Below are 14597 nucleotides of genomic sequence, written 5' to 3'. Positions count from 1 at the left end.
AGAGCCACGCTGGTCCCACCCGTAGGGTCACAGCCGCGCTCTGCCGGGGCAGCCTTGGGGCAACCGGATCTTGGAGGCCCCATCCCTGGGAACTTTCCAGGCCAGGTTGGCCGGGGCTGTGAGCAACCTGATGTGGTTCAAGGTGTCCCTGCTCCTGCAGGGGGGTTGGGCTGGGTGGGCTCTAGGGGTCCCTTCCCACCCAAAACAATCTATGATTCGATGACCTCTAGGGGTCCCTTCCCACCCAAAACATTCTATGATTCTATGATTCGATGATCTCTAGGGGTCCTTTCCAACCCAAAACATTCTATGATTCTCATTGCAGGAGCCCCCCCAGCGACCCCCTGCTGCAGCCCTATTTCCCCTCCCAGCACGGCCCTCGGCACCACCACAGGCACGTCAGAGACTGCCAGCCCGTCAAGTACGGCAACGTAACGCACGAAGCTTGGCCCAGTGACAACAGGACGGGCGGCCCAGTGGCTACCACCAGAACGTTTGTTTCTTACATCCCCCCAGAGGGTGAGGACCGCAAGGTGGTCTATGGCCACTTCACTTTTGTGAGGAACCCCCTGAGGACCTTCTCCGTGCTCGAGCCAGGCGGCACAGGAGGCTGCCAGGCTCACCGCAGAGCCCCCGTGGAAGAGACCGCAAAGCTCGGGAAGTGTCTGGTGGCCCAGAACGGTGGGTACTTTGACATGGGAACCGGAGAGTGCCTTGGGAATGTTGTGAGTGACGGAAAGCTGGTGAGAAACTCTGGAGGCCTGCAAAACGCTCAGTTTGGCATCCGGAAGGATGGCACCATGGTGTTCGGGTAAGAACTTGGGGGATGTTCAGAGGGTGCTCTCTCCTCTCTGAGGACCAGTAGGAACCAGTGAGGCACTGCAGCCTTGGCCTCTCCCAGTTGCAGCATTGGACACTTAGATTAGCACTGTCCTACCCATACTTTGGCCATTGGCTTTTTTTCCCTAGGCTGAGAAGCAGCTGGATAAACTACTCTGATGATCCCTAGCTGCTTAGGTTCCCATGTCTCCTCTCCCAGTACGCAGCAGTACGCCTGATGGTGGTAGAAGGGCAGGAGATATTTGTCCTCCCCACAGAGGAGAGGCAGAGTGGACTACACAACTGCTCAGGCCATGGCACGCAGTGCTGGGGTTGGAAGGGACCTCTGGAGGGGCCTCCTTCATCACCCTGCTCAGCACAGGGTTACCTGGAACAGGTTGCTCAGGACCAGGTCCAGGCAGGTTTTGAACATCTCCAAGGATGGAGACTCCACAACCTCTCTGGGCAAACCTGTTCCTGCGATTGACCACCCGTTGCTTACTGTTAAGTAGAAGTCCGGGCATCTCCTGGATTGCTTATGCTCCGCTGTGTTGCCCTTTCAGCAGGTGGTTAAAGTCCCCCATGAGTGCCAGGGCTTGTGAACATGAGGCTTTTTCCAGTTTTCCGAAGAAGGCCTTACCTACCATTTCCCAACGAGGCAGTCGGTGTCAGACACCCACCACGATGTCACCCACGTTGATCTGCCGGAGCTCTGATCCAACCCGTAAGCCCTCAGCCAGGCAGAGCTCTGGGTGTTCCTGCTGCTCTCTCATGTAGAGGGCCACTGCTCCCCACCTCATTCCCTAGGGTGCAGGCTCTTCCCAAAGAGCCCGTGCCCATCCATTGCAGCCCAATCCTGCCATGTCCACATAATCCCAGCGAGGTCATAGCCCTGAAGCTGCACAGGCCTCCGATTCCTCCTGTTTGTGCCTACACTGCTTGCATTGCTGTACAGCCTCACATAGGCACCCACTCCGATTTTCCAGGAAGCGGGCGAGAGCTTCCCCGTACATCCTCTCACCATTTCCTTATCTCAGTGCATATGGTTGAGATCCCCTTTTGTTTATGCTTTGTTTTTCAAGTTCTTATGCCCACGTCACCCTGCAACCTTCGCTTGCCAGCCTGGTCTACCACTTCCTCACTTGACCGTGTGGGTGGTCCCCCCCTCCTGGGTCATTTCTCCTCTAAAGCTCTCCTCAACAGATCGCCTATTGTTACTTTTGCCTCGCTTGGCCAGGTCCTCATTCCTCAGAGAGGGCTCTGACCTTGTAAAAGCCAAATTCCTGTTGTCAACCCCGGTTGCGCTACTGCATATGGACCCACAGAATCCATCCACCGCTTCTCAAGCCCTTCCTCCTCACCAGCAGGATTGAGGAGAGGACCACCTGGGCCCCCCTTGGCTGTCACCCCCAGAGCCACGCAGTCACTCTTGGTACGCTCCTGGTTTCCCCTGGCAGTGCTGTGCTGTCGTTGCCTGTGTGGAAGAACAGCAGAGGGCAATAGTCGGGGGGCTGGAGAAGCCTCAGTGGTTTCCCCAGACCCGAGCCCCCAGCACACCTCCCTAGGCAGGTTAGCAGGTGGGGGCTCTGCCCCCCGCAGCAGAGAGCTTCCCCCCATCGCTCACCCACCTCCTCTGGTGCTGCTGCAGGGTTCAGGCTCAGCTGGCACAGACGCAGCGTTTCACAGAGCTCCCAGCCCCTTTGCTGGCTGCCAGGGCGCTGAATCTGGGTGGAAGAAGAGCTCCCTCCGGGTGCCAGAGCTCACAGACTTCCAGCCTTCATCACCACAGGATTTGCCACCCCAGTGAGCAGCTCCAGGGTGCTGCTCCTGGGCATTGAGCATTCAGGGTTTTGTTTCTGCAGGCTATCAGGGAAGATCTGTCCCTCTTTCTTGTAATCCCTGCTGCTGTGCAGCACACAGAACCTGTGTGCTACTCCTGTAGCTCCTGGTCTCAGCAGCACCATTCCTCAGCGCCACACACTGGAACGCTGTTTCCCGTGGCCCCAGCTTCAGCAAGAGGCACCAGGTATCCCCGCAGCCCGAGCCCTGCCTTCTCCCTCCGCAGCTGGGGCTGAAGGGAGGCGCCTGCTGTGCTGGGGGTAGCTGTAGGTGTCGGAGGCTGCGCCCTGTGGTGTGTCACCACAGCTGACCACAGACACTGCTCTCTGCAGAGCTTCCAGCTCCCCACTGCCCAAGCCACAGCATCTCTTGGCTGCTGGGAGCTGCGGTCTCAGCCCGGCGGTTATATAGGCCCCTTCCTGGCACCAGGTGAGAGGGTGTGTGATGCTCCCTAATCAGCTGGAGACAAAAGCTCAAAGCACCCTGTGATGAGGAACAGCTGACTGAGGGACCCTTAGTTCTTGCTGGAAGTAAAGGCCCCCAGTAGCTGCCCTTCCCCAGCAGCAGCAGGCACCCTAAAGGTCCTAAAAGGGTTCCCAGAGGTCCCTCTGGTGGTCTCAGGACGCTGAGAAGCAGCCTGGAAGCTGCTGTGTTCTCCACCCTTCTGTCAGCCCACTCCCACGTGCCCTCAGACCTCAGCGAGGGTCCCTGCAAAGCCACGCTGCCTGTGCCAAGCTGGGGCTTTACTGTGCAGCCATTTCCTGACAGCCCCGAGAACCATGGCCTTAATTTACCTGGTGGAAGGGGCTGGCGGAGTTGGTGACATGTCCACTTAAGCAAGGGGGCTTCTGCCAAAGGGACCACCACCAGCCACTGCAGGTTCACTCAGCCCTGCTTTTCTCCTGCTCTGGCAGGATCTCCCCTGTGAAATGCAGTCATGGCACTGTGCGGTGTCTGCTCGGTGTCTTTGCGGTGTCCAGAACATGACACTAGAAGTAGTTTTGGTGAGAAAAATTTGGTCTGTCGGGGCAGTGGGGAAAGTAATTTGCACTTGACCCTTTCACACCGTGGTGCCGTCAGGACGGCGCACCAGGGCACGTTGCTGTCCCCCACCTAGCAAAGATGCTGCCTCTGCCACCTCGGCTGGCGATTGCAGGCTGTAAGAGCTGACGGCCGGTCGGTCCATGCTCAAGCTGTTGTGCAATTGATCCATTTTCAGCTGTGTTTGCTCTGTCTTTGTGTCCCCTTCCCTTGGGTAAAGCGATGGCTTTTTGCACGTTTTCCATTCAGGTATTTCCAATTGCACTTCTCTGCAAAACCTGCGGCTCTGTTCGGCTGCAATCACGGATACTAAAACGCCAAAAGTTCAGCATCCAGCTCCCACAAGGCGTGTCCGGAGCACGCAGAGCAATCGGTTTTAAACGAGAAACCCCTGGCAGAGCTTACAGTGAAAGCCTGGCTGTTGGGCCCAGCCTTTGCTGCTGTCCCCTCCCGTCCATTGCAAACAATCACCTGGCATCGGGTTCTGATGGGGCAGGTGTTACTCAGCGCCCAAAATCTGCGGAGAAGTCTGTCCCTTGGGAAGCACTCCCCAGTGACACCCAATGCCTGATCTCGGAACCAGGCGCCGAACAGTCCCTTTACTGCCTGACTGTTCAGTGAAAGATTCTGCTGTGTGGAAGAGCAGAGGAAGCTCCTTCCCGGATGGCGGGGAGCAGGCAGCATCCAGCAGTGGCTTCCCCTCAGCGCAGCCATAGGCAGACTGGACGCTGTTGCTGAAAACCCTCTCAAAAGCTGTTTGGTGTCACTGCTTTGCAGCATGGAAGCTGGCGGACAGCAAGATGTTACAGCTGCTTCCGCAGATCCCCGAGTATTTGGCCATGGCTCTGCCCTCCTGTTCTGCCAGATGCTTTCTGCCCTTGCTGGCCTGGCTCAGGTCCACCGGCCACACGGTTGGCAGGAGTTGTTTCATGCACAGTGGCCTGGGACCGTCATTAACAGTGGTTTTGTGAAGAACAGCGGAGAGCAGAGTCTACTCTGGCTGCTAAAGTGATGTTTCACACTGCTTGGCCGCTAGTTTGGGATGTAGCTAAGCCTCCATTCAGCCGCCTTCTCCCCGCTTCTGGAGCCTGCTGGCAGCAGAAGAGGCTTCTACATGATGCTGCTGTGACTGGGTAACCCCTCCTGCTCTCTCTTTCCCAGTTACCTGTCTGAGGAAGATGTCTTGGACCAAGCAAACCCTTTTGTGCAGCTTGTCAGCGGGGTAGTTTGGCTCCTAAGAGACCGAGAAGTGTACGTCAGCCAGAGTCGAGTGGCTGAGTGTGGTGACACTCAAACCACAGGTAAATATTGTAAAGCCTCGCTTCAGCCTGGGTATAGGTTGTCCTTCTGACGGGGCTGTTGGAAGGAAACTGTGTGGTCTAGGTACAGTTTGCTACTCACCTAAGGAGGTCCGGAGTTCTTCTGTGCTACTTTACCTCGAGTCTGTGGCCAGTGCGGTGCAAGAAACCGGCTGCCTGCAAGATAAAGCTGCACTCGCCTGTTCAAGGTTGTTGAATAGAATTTGCTGAGGACAGTAAATAGCGGTGGCATGGCTGGTGTTAATGCTTGTCCAGAGAAACCCAAAGCAGATGCCTCTTACAGGAGATTAAAACCAAGGGCTTGTGAACCCCCTTCTTTGTCCCTGTGCCAGACAAAAAAACTTAACAAGAGTGCTTCTGGAAATGTTATTCCTAGGTGGGCTTGGATGAACGAGAGGAACCTGGGCTCTCTTCTCATTGTGTTTCAATTTAGATGAGCTCTTTGCTGGGCGCCGTTTTGCAGACAGATGTGTCTAAACAGCCGGGTCTGTCACCCAGCTGGTGCCTGAATTATTCCCTCTCCTGCACAGGAACCTTCGACAAGTTCATCAATGTGATATCAGCCAGGACCGCGGTTGGACACGACAGTCAGGGGCAGCTGGTCTTGGTTCATGTGGATGGACAGACAGAATCCAGAGGGTAAGGCCAGGGCTGTGGAAAGGTCCTGGGGCAGCTGCAAGATCGGTCTTTACAGTCTGTCCCTGGAACCGGAGGGACTCTGCAGCTGCCAGTAACATGTTTTAAGGCAGAGGCTCACAGAGCTCAGGTCAGCTGAAGACACCGCCGTCGGGTGTCTTTCTGGCAGAGCCAGAAAAGGCTGACGCAGCCTCCAGGCAGCGAGCTGGCATACCTGGGGTGGGAGAGCTTCCCCCCATACCTGGGGTGGGAGAGCTGCCCCCCATACCTGGGGTGGGAGAGCTGCCCCCCTTCCCCCGAGGAGAGGGGCCAAATACAGCAGCTCCACTGAAGTCAAATGGTGTCAATGAGCAACAACCAACTGTTTGCTTTTGCAGGGTCAACCTCTGGGAAATGGCTGAGTTCCTGAAGCAGCAGGGAATCATCAATGCTATCAACCTGGATGGCGGAGGGTCTGCCACGCTGGTCTTAAATGGGACCCTCGCCAACTACCCCTCTGAGCACTGGTAGGTGCTGGCTGCACAAGTCACCACGCAGCTCCCGCGAGCGTGCAGAGCTCAGCCGTACCCCTCTGCTCTGCGTCGCTGGGAGATGACAATGCAAAGACAAGCGACGGGCTTTGAGGGAGAGAGCGGCTCTAAAATCTAAAGCAATTTAGCGATGACATATTCTTCCACTTAGTCATCTGGGATTAAGGTTCAGCTGGTTTCAGACATGCAGCAAAGCTGTTTGACACGAACGGCCTGACGTGGGAATCAGATAAGGAAACAGCTCTTAGACCTGGCGAGTCAGAGCTGCACGTTCACGGGAATTAGCAGAGATCTGTCAACAGCTTGTTATTATGGAAGAGAAACGCTGCCTTGGAGACCCTGCCCTGCCTCATGTGAGGGAACCTAAAGAATATTTTACTTTAAATTTAGCTTTTTAGTCATTTCTGACTGTAAACCTGAAGGGATTTAAAATTCAGTTTGCAGTCTGACAGTTGAAAGCCAAGCGTCGCTGTAACTGCAGTGATGTCGCTTACGTCAAAGCAAATAATACTCAGGAACGTGTTGAATGCCAGCATCAGGGAGGCTGCGACTGCTTAAAGGGAGGCTTTGCTTGCACCTTGCTCTCTGTAATTCTGTGTTTGAAATTAAATGACTCCAATAGGAGTTAACACCTGGTTAAAACATCGACTCAAATCTAGCTTTATGTTTATATTTTCCCATTATTAATGTTCTTGTTTGCCAGTGGGAATCGGGATGCCAATCTGTGGATTGTATCAACTGGTTTCGCGTAGGGCTGGGAGCAGCACGGTGCTTGCACGCCTTACAGGACCCATCTTCTGTCCCCAGCTCCTTTGACAACATGTGGCGTTGCCCTCGGAGCATCTCGACCATCATGTGTGTCCACGAGCCGGCCTGCGAGCCTGCAGACTGCAGCGGTCACGGGGACTGCGTCCAGGGGGAGTGCCGCTGCGCTGGGGACTTCTGGAGAGGCCCAGCCTGTGACGTCTTGGACTGCGGCCCTTCCAACTGCAGCCTGCACGGCGTCTGCACTGACTGTGAGTCACCGCGGCGCGCGGAGGCCTCTGGCACGGAGATGCCAGTGGGTGCCTGGGGGCAGCTCTAGGGGAAACACGGACCTGGGCAGCACGTGCACGGGGAGCATCGCTTACCTGCCCCCGAGGCACCACGGCGGGGCCTCGGCACATCCCTGTGGGCGGTCCTGCCTGGTCCACGGAGTCCTTTCCCACGCTGGCGTGAAGGAGCGTCGCTCATGTGAACCAGCACCAGCAGTAGGCGCTTCCTTCGCTGCAGAGAGCAGCCCTTGTTGGAGAGGCTTCCCAGCTTCCCAGCCGCAGGAGCCCAGGCTTTGAGGGCCACAGGTGCCGATTGTCCGGGCAGCCCTGAGTCGGGAAGCCAGCAGGCGCTGTGTGCCTCAGCCCTCGGCTTCCCTCCCGGGTGTACGGAGCTGCGCCCCCGTCCCTCCAGCATCGGAAGCAGCGGCAGAGGTGGTCAGAACACGTTGCCTTTAGGAGACAGCAGCAGGGCTAGGCTGAGACCTGGATGCGGGACTGGACCTGTAGTAGGACTTGACTCCATACTCTGGGTTTCCCTTTCTACCCCTGGGGTTGTGCTCCTGGTTTGTTTGTAAATCTGCTGATGGAAAGGGCCGTGGATTACGCTGTGTGACAAAGCAGCTGAGCTCTGCCCCCTCCCCTTACTGTTCCTTCTTGACTCTCCTGCTTCACGATTTTTACAAGTGAGCAACTGCAACTCTTCTGTAAAGTTGTTTTGAATCCTGGGACAGCGTAACATACAGCCCCCAGCTTCTCCTCTTCGGTGCCCGCTCAGTCCTGCTCCCCGTTTCTTTGCTACCTCCCCGACTGAACTCACAGCCAGGTTTGCCCCAGCGAGGTGCCTGGGCAGAGCTCAGTGGCTACAGGTGGGAACAGCTGACCCAGAGTTGATCTCTCAGATCCCATCAGCAGGAGGTCGGGCTGTGCTTGGCGGCTGGAGCGGGTGGGTGTTTGACCCTAACCTGGGTGCGAGTTCAGCGTTCCTCTTCTGTGGGCTCAGGGGCAGGGAAAGTTAAGAGGGCCCCCCAAGAAGCAGGGGCTCCTAATTTTGAGTTGCTGCCATTTCTAAGTCTCCCTCTGTTGCTGTTAATGCCTCTTTGTGTGTGTTTGCACAGCTGGATGCCTGTGTGATGCTGGCTGGACTGGCAGCAACTGCAGTGAAGGTAATGCTGACTTCTGCTCCGCTCCCCTCCTTCATACCCAGCGAGAGGAGAGCGTGAGCCTCTTCCTAGCAGCCTGCAGCGGTGGGTGGCTCCCCGAGGGGCAGCAGGGAGGGGAAAGGCCACACAATGTGCTTTTCCTTTTTAATTGCTGCCTGAGCACCTTACGATTGGCTCGGTGCGAAGCGTTTTAAGCCCTTGCTCCTTGCTGAAGGCACAGACTCAGCTCCTGTTCTCTGAGCAGCCGTCGACACCCGTGCCCGTGGCTACTCCCTGGGTGCAAGCGTGGGGTGGGATTGCTGCCTTTGTAACCAGGGCCCTGACCAGATCTCCGCTTGCCTCCTGTAGCTTGTGCCAGCGGTTTCTATGGGGACGCTTGCACCCAGAAATGCCGGTGCCAGAACGGCGGCTTGTGTGACCCTGTGGATGGAGCCTGCTCCTGCCCGGCTGGCTACTACGGCACCAGCTGTGAGCAAGGTAACAGCCAGGGCTGGGGAGGGGCTTCTGTGTCCCATCCCAACCCAACAAAGTGAGCGTGAGGTCTGCCAGGCAGGCTCGGGCTTCGCAGCTGGAGCGTAACCTGCCAGCTCCCAGCCCTTACGGGCTTGCCTGCCCTGCCCACGCTGGCTAAAAGGGAAAGAAAGGAGCAGAGAGGGGGTTTTCTTCATCGTTAGAAAATTGTAGATGCCCATTTGGTCTCTGCCCCAACGAACTGCGTGGCCTCCCCAAGCTCCTGAGCATAGAACATGAATACCTGAATGTCCTCTGCTGGAGGGTGTTGCACCAGGCCCTGCCTGTGGCCTGGGCTTCAGGGGATCCAAGGCAGGGGGTGTGAAACGCTCCAAAGGGCCCTTCCAGCCCACAGCCTTCGAACTGCGGCTGTGCGGGTGCTGGCGCTAACAGAGCACGCGGCCCTCTCGATCGTGTAACCGCTCCGGCTGTTCTGACGCGCTCGCGGCCCCCCCGTGCTTCTGCCTGAGCAGCCTGCTCCGGTGAGAGGCCAAGCTAGGGCCAGCGCGGGCGTAAACGTCTTACGTGCACGGTTACGCTGGTGCTGCGCTGTTCCCAGCCCAGGAGCGCTCAGCCAGCCCGATCCCTATTTTACAAAATCCTGAAGTAAACAAAATCCCCGCAGCTCACGCGCGGGCCGGTGCCTTCAGGCTGCTGGCGGAGGCAGGGTGGGCAGGCGGAACAGCTTCGTCGGGCTGCGGGAAACCCGGGGCGCCGACCGCTCAGCACAGCCAAGCACCCCCCTGGATGCGAGTACTCAAAGGCGAGTGCTCGCTCCCCTTCAGGCATCGGCCCCCTTGGCTTCTGAGCCCAACGGCGGGGCTGTAGCTCGGGTATGGCAGGGAGGGGGCAGAGTTGAGCCGGGGGGGCTGCAGTGGCAGAGTGGGGGGCTGCAAAGCGCACGGAGCTTCGACAACGACCGACCTCTTTGTACTCGATTCCCCAGAGTGTCCCATGGGCTGGTACGGGCCGAACTGCCAGAAGCCGTGCGCGTGTGAGCACGCCTGCCCCTGCGACCCGGAGACGGGCAGCTGCAACATCACCTCGCAGTGGGCGCTACAGGACCAGCTACACAAAGGTACCGCTGGCCACAGGGGTCGTCTTGTAAAGGAAAAAAGAAGCAGTTTTGGTGCATAACGCTCCGATTGCTTGGTCGCCAGCTCTGGCTGGCTGTCGTCGCACCTAAGCTCACTTTTTCAGTGGAATTTTACACACACACACCCCCCAGTGCTGCCTTTCTTCCCTCTGTTCTTTGTTTTCCAGCTGGGCAGTGTCTGGCTTCCCAGAATGAGGGAAGGAGCAAAGAAAAAGCCTCTCTGTCAGAGTAAGCGTGCAATGCTCATCCTATACACATCCTATACCCACCGCGAGCGCGTGCCGTCAGTCGCTGGCCGGTGGAGTCGTTGGCACCACCTCCCGAGTGCCAGGGCAGCGTGTCGGTGAGGCTCAGAGCGTCTGCGTCTGACTCCGCTGCATCACCTACAGCTCTGGCCATGGAAGGGCGATAGGGAAGGCGATAAAAACCCTGTCGTAGGACAAGCGCCGAGCCGAAGCCCCCATCGCTGACACTTCGTGCTCCGAGCCTCGCGCTCGGCAGCCGCCTCCCCTCTCCCGCTGTAGATGCCACAAGCGGGCCGGGACAGTTCCGACACCAGAGCGCAGCTTCTGCGGTACCGGTGAAGCTACAGTTGCTCCGCAGGCGCCGCCGGTCGCTTGCGAGCGGGGTGGAAAGCTGCAGACATCACTGGCGCTGGCTGCCAGAGCAGCCTTTCAAGGGCTTTCCCCGAGCACGTTCTCACCTGCCTGCGAGGAGAACTGCACGCTTGTGGTGGCGGAGAGGGGAGTACAAAGCTCGGGAAGTCATTTGTGCACTGGGAACGTGTGAAAGCAGGTCACGGGATGCTGCTTATGTGGATTTTTTTTTTTCTTCTGTTTGACAGGAAAACCTGGATCTCCGTGGCCTCTCTCTTGGCTCTGCTTCTCGTGGTTAGTGCGGTGGGAAACGTAGGGCTTCTCCTCAAGGCCAGGTCCGAGAGGCACCGTGGGAGCGGTGACTACCGCTACCACCCCCTGCGGGAGATGAACGGGGAAGCCAGCCATGCCTCCCCCTCGGCTGCCTGCGAGACAGAAGATGCTCAGGACCAGAGCCAGGCACTCCTTTAGGGTCCCGGAGGAGGAGTTATTTCACTGCGCCGTGTCCTGCGCTATCCAGCACTGAGCATTACTGCAGCTTTTCAGACCTGGAGTGTGAAACTGCTGACTGACCGCCCAGCAGCAGCGACACCTCAGGCCAAGAAACTCCCATTTCTGGCCCAGCCCTGCTGAGAACAGGGCTTAGCTTCCCTCCCTCCCTCCCTCCGCTGCGCCGGCAGGAGCAAACGAGACTGCATAATTAGTCGCCACAGGAGGATGCAGGGCACAAGCCACAGGGCCAGCTTCCACACACAGAGGTGGATAAGGGAATTCCACCGCTGCAGCAGGAGATGGGCTGGGTCCCTTCAATACTTGAGGGAAACCGGGGAGGAATCCAAGCCCTAGGCACTTCAGAAAGGTCCCTTCTCACCCGAGCGGGGGCAAGTTGTTTTAAGAGGCAAGATAAATTGCCTGCAGCGTACAGCTAGGCTGAAGGAAGCTGGCTTAAGGCTGTTGTAGGCTGTAACTGCCTGGCCTGCCCTGCTAAGGCAGGTTATCAGACAACTGAAAAAAGGTTGAAACCCCAGCACCCCTCCTCCTGGCCGCAGCGGTGGGCTCAAAGGCCGGCACACCGGCTTGGGGCTTTCCCACACCCGACTCTCACCTGCCCTGTGCAGACTGCAGGGCCAGAGCCTTTTCTTACCGAGTCCTTAGGCCTTGGAGCAGTCTAACAGGGCCTTGATGAGCACCGCAGTTTCGGTAGGTTCTGGCAGTACAGCAACACAAAAAGCCTTGCCAGCTCATAAAAATTTCCCTCTTGGATGCTCTCATAACCTCTGCTGCCGTGCCCTGCCCCGCACCTCCCCAGCTGGGGGCCCTTGCTCGCTGCTGCGGCAACTGCCCTGCCCTCCTCGAGGGAACCTGAGCAGCGAGCGACCCAAGATCCTGACCGGCTCAGCTGGAAAGGGCAGATTTTACTGGAGTACACCCTTGCACAAAGCTTTTTTTTTTTTTTTTTTTTAAAAAAAGCCACCTCCAAACCCAACGTACTTGAGTTCGCTTCCACGCGGGGGACGGCTGCCTTCACCGTGCCACTTCGGTGCTGCGCGGGGGGCTAAAGCCTGTCGGATCTTAACGTCTTTACGCACTCTGGTTTTGTCTCCCCGAGTAAAGGATACGTAACTTTTGTGCCGCTGTCGGCGACCGATCAACCTGTAAACGGAAGATTCTATTTTTCTATTACTTACAGAAGACTGTCTGAAACGTGAATAAAATCGATCAATAACAACGGCCTGGAACTCAAATTCTTAGGGTTGCGGAAGGAAGACGTGATCCTTTCCCCGTTAATCTCCGTTGGCCATTTGAACCCCAGGGGCCCTTTCTGTTTGAAATAACCAGCTACACGGCAGGGTGATACGTGCCAGCCCACTCTGTGGTCTGAGAACAACCAAAACCCGCTGGTTCTGCAGGAAAAAGCCCATTTCAGTTAGAACGTAGGAACACCCGAATCCCGGCCAGCCTCACCTCCGCCTCTGGAGGGGAAGAGCCGCGCACACGTTTCAGTTTTCCGCGCTTACCCCCGCGTGAACAGTTGCACAAACGATCAGCCAGGTTCTTTAAAGACCCTTTTTTATTTCCAACATACAGAAACGTTCAGCTCCTACCAGATCCTACAAGTGCTGTAACTGAGTACGGGTGTTGTCGAGTCACACGGTACAAAGCGCTCTGCTAGCGTGCTCTTAAAAGAGCATTTGGGGTTTTTTGGCTGAGAAATATCAGGGCTTCGATATATAAAAGTGAAGAGAGCTGCAAGGGAGAGAAAGTGCTCGCTAAAAAATAAATTAATGCCCATTTAAGTTCTCTGTGTAACCGATGGCTGGGAAGCGGATGTTGATGTCGTTGAAAGCCAACACGTCACGCAATTCCAATTCAGCCTTCCAAGAGAGAAACACCCGGGTAGAAGAATCATCCCAGACCTGTCGGAAGAACACTAAAGCCAACAGCACGCAGGAGTCTTTAGACAAAGCGCTTGTCCGAGTCCTGAGAAGCCCAATAGCTCCGTTCCTTGCATGGTTTGGTTCACAGCATAAACATTTCGGCTCTTAAAGAAGCGTCAGCTCATAAAATGTGCTTTGAAACAAGGGTTTCCCCTTGTGGAGCTCCACAGCAGCAGCTCCACACCCCAGCTGAACAGGCAGTCGGGCTCGCCGCTTCCTACCAGGAATTCTGAGGTGCAGTGAATCTTACAGATTTACTATGACCAGATTATGGCATTTTCAAAAATCTTTTGATGAATAAATGAAATTGGGATTATAAATTCTTATTAAAAGGTTTGGGGTTTTTTTTCCTGTTACTGAAAGGGAATTGACACAACCAGAGGGGCCAGCCCTAAGAGGGAAGGGAACAAGGCTGTGTCAGGCTCCGCAGGCCCTCCAAATTCCCTCGGGCGCGGCAGCCAGGATTGCTCTTCCCCCAAGAGCGAGGGCAGGAAGGTGAGGAACAGCCAGGGCTGGCAGCGCGAGGGCCCTCAGTGCCCGTTTGCAGCCCAACCCTCGGCACAGGGAAGCGGTAAAGCAGCCGGCACTGCTGCTTTGGCACCCTCCTGGGCTAGAGCCTCCCTCGGGCCCCCCGAGCCTAAGCTCTTCTGTCCACAGCAGTTAAAAAAAAGCCCTTTTCAAACCTGAAAGACAGCAAAACGTTTAGCCAAAATGACTGGGTTACTGCAGTCCAGCTTTGCCCCGCGTCCAGCCTGCCATCCATCTCCAATGCGCGCTCACTGGTGACGCACTCCGCGTGTGCCTCCCCCAGTCCGGGTGGGACAGAAGCCAGGACGGGGCAAACCTGGAGCAGCTGCCAAGACCAAAGGTGTCACGTATGGCCACATTTAACTGCAAACAATGGCACCACGCTCCGTACCTACGCCGTAGCGTCCTTTCTCTTGCGATCTCGTATCGCACGTTAAACATGGCAACGGCTCTGAGGTAGGTATTGTGTTTTGCATATGGAATAATCAAGACAGGGGAAAGCCCCAGTTTACGAGGAGCTATTTGTTAAGTACCCAGCTGGTGGCCTGAATGCAGCCCGAGCTCACCGGCTTTGCTGAAGAGCAGCTGCCGGGATGCTGCTGGGGAGCAGGGAGGGCCTTGGCTGCATCTCTGGCTCAGCACCCAAAACTGCATCCCGTATTCCAAGGTTCTGGCTTCCAAGATCGATGAGAGGTGAGTGGCTCCCGGGGAGCCAGAACCTAAAACTCCTCCCAGTCTCAACTCACGAGAGGTTGCTGTGAAGAAACCAGCGTGCTTTATTTTGTTTTCTAAAGTACACTGATATCATTTGGGGGGGGGGAAAGATGGTTTTTAAGAAGAATTCTGCTTCTCTTGTATCTGCAGTTCACAAAGTCAGGTTTTTTTCCATAGAAGGGCCATGGACCTGGGGAGGGGTCTGGAGCCCCAGGCTGCTGGGGAGCGGCTGGGGGAGCTGGGGGGGTTCAGCCTGGAGCAGAGGAGGCTGAGGGGAGCCCTCATCGCTCCCTACAACTGCCTGAGAGGAGGGGGGAGCCGGGGGGGTCGGGCTCTG

General features: G+C 56.6%; 1 protein-coding gene across 1 annotated transcript in view; it reads left to right on the top strand.

The window, feature by feature from the left end:
- The window catches only part of NAGPA (N-acetylglucosamine-1-phosphodiester alpha-N-acetylglucosaminidase), a 13228-nt gene extending 1339 nt beyond the window's left edge, over nt 1-11889 (top strand). Inside the window, exons 2-11 of the mRNA XM_035895655.1 lie at nt 326-811; nt 4861-5000; nt 5549-5657; nt 6032-6160; nt 6992-7200; nt 8334-8381; nt 8727-8855; nt 9835-9966; nt 10152-10212; nt 10829-11889. Coding sequence (XP_035751548.1) covers nt 326-811; nt 4861-5000; nt 5549-5657; nt 6032-6160; nt 6992-7200; nt 8334-8381; nt 8727-8855; nt 9835-9966; nt 10152-10212; nt 10829-11051 — 1666 coding nt within the window. The 3' untranslated portion in view covers nt 11052-11889. The remainder of the gene's footprint in view (nt 1-325; nt 812-4860; nt 5001-5548; nt 5658-6031; nt 6161-6991; nt 7201-8333; nt 8382-8726; nt 8856-9834; nt 9967-10151; nt 10213-10828) is intronic.
- Nucleotides 11890-14597: the final 2708 nt, after the last annotated feature.

The sequence above is a fragment of the Egretta garzetta genome, unplaced genomic scaffold (genome assembly GCF_000687185.1).
Source record: "Egretta garzetta isolate BGI_Z169 unplaced genomic scaffold, ASM68718v1 scaffold140, whole genome shotgun sequence".
In the NCBI taxonomy this organism is placed as follows: domain Eukaryota; kingdom Metazoa; phylum Chordata; class Aves; order Pelecaniformes; family Ardeidae; genus Egretta; species Egretta garzetta.
The sequence above is the reverse complement of the archived record's forward strand: the minus strand, read 5'-3'. Positions and strand labels throughout refer to the sequence as shown.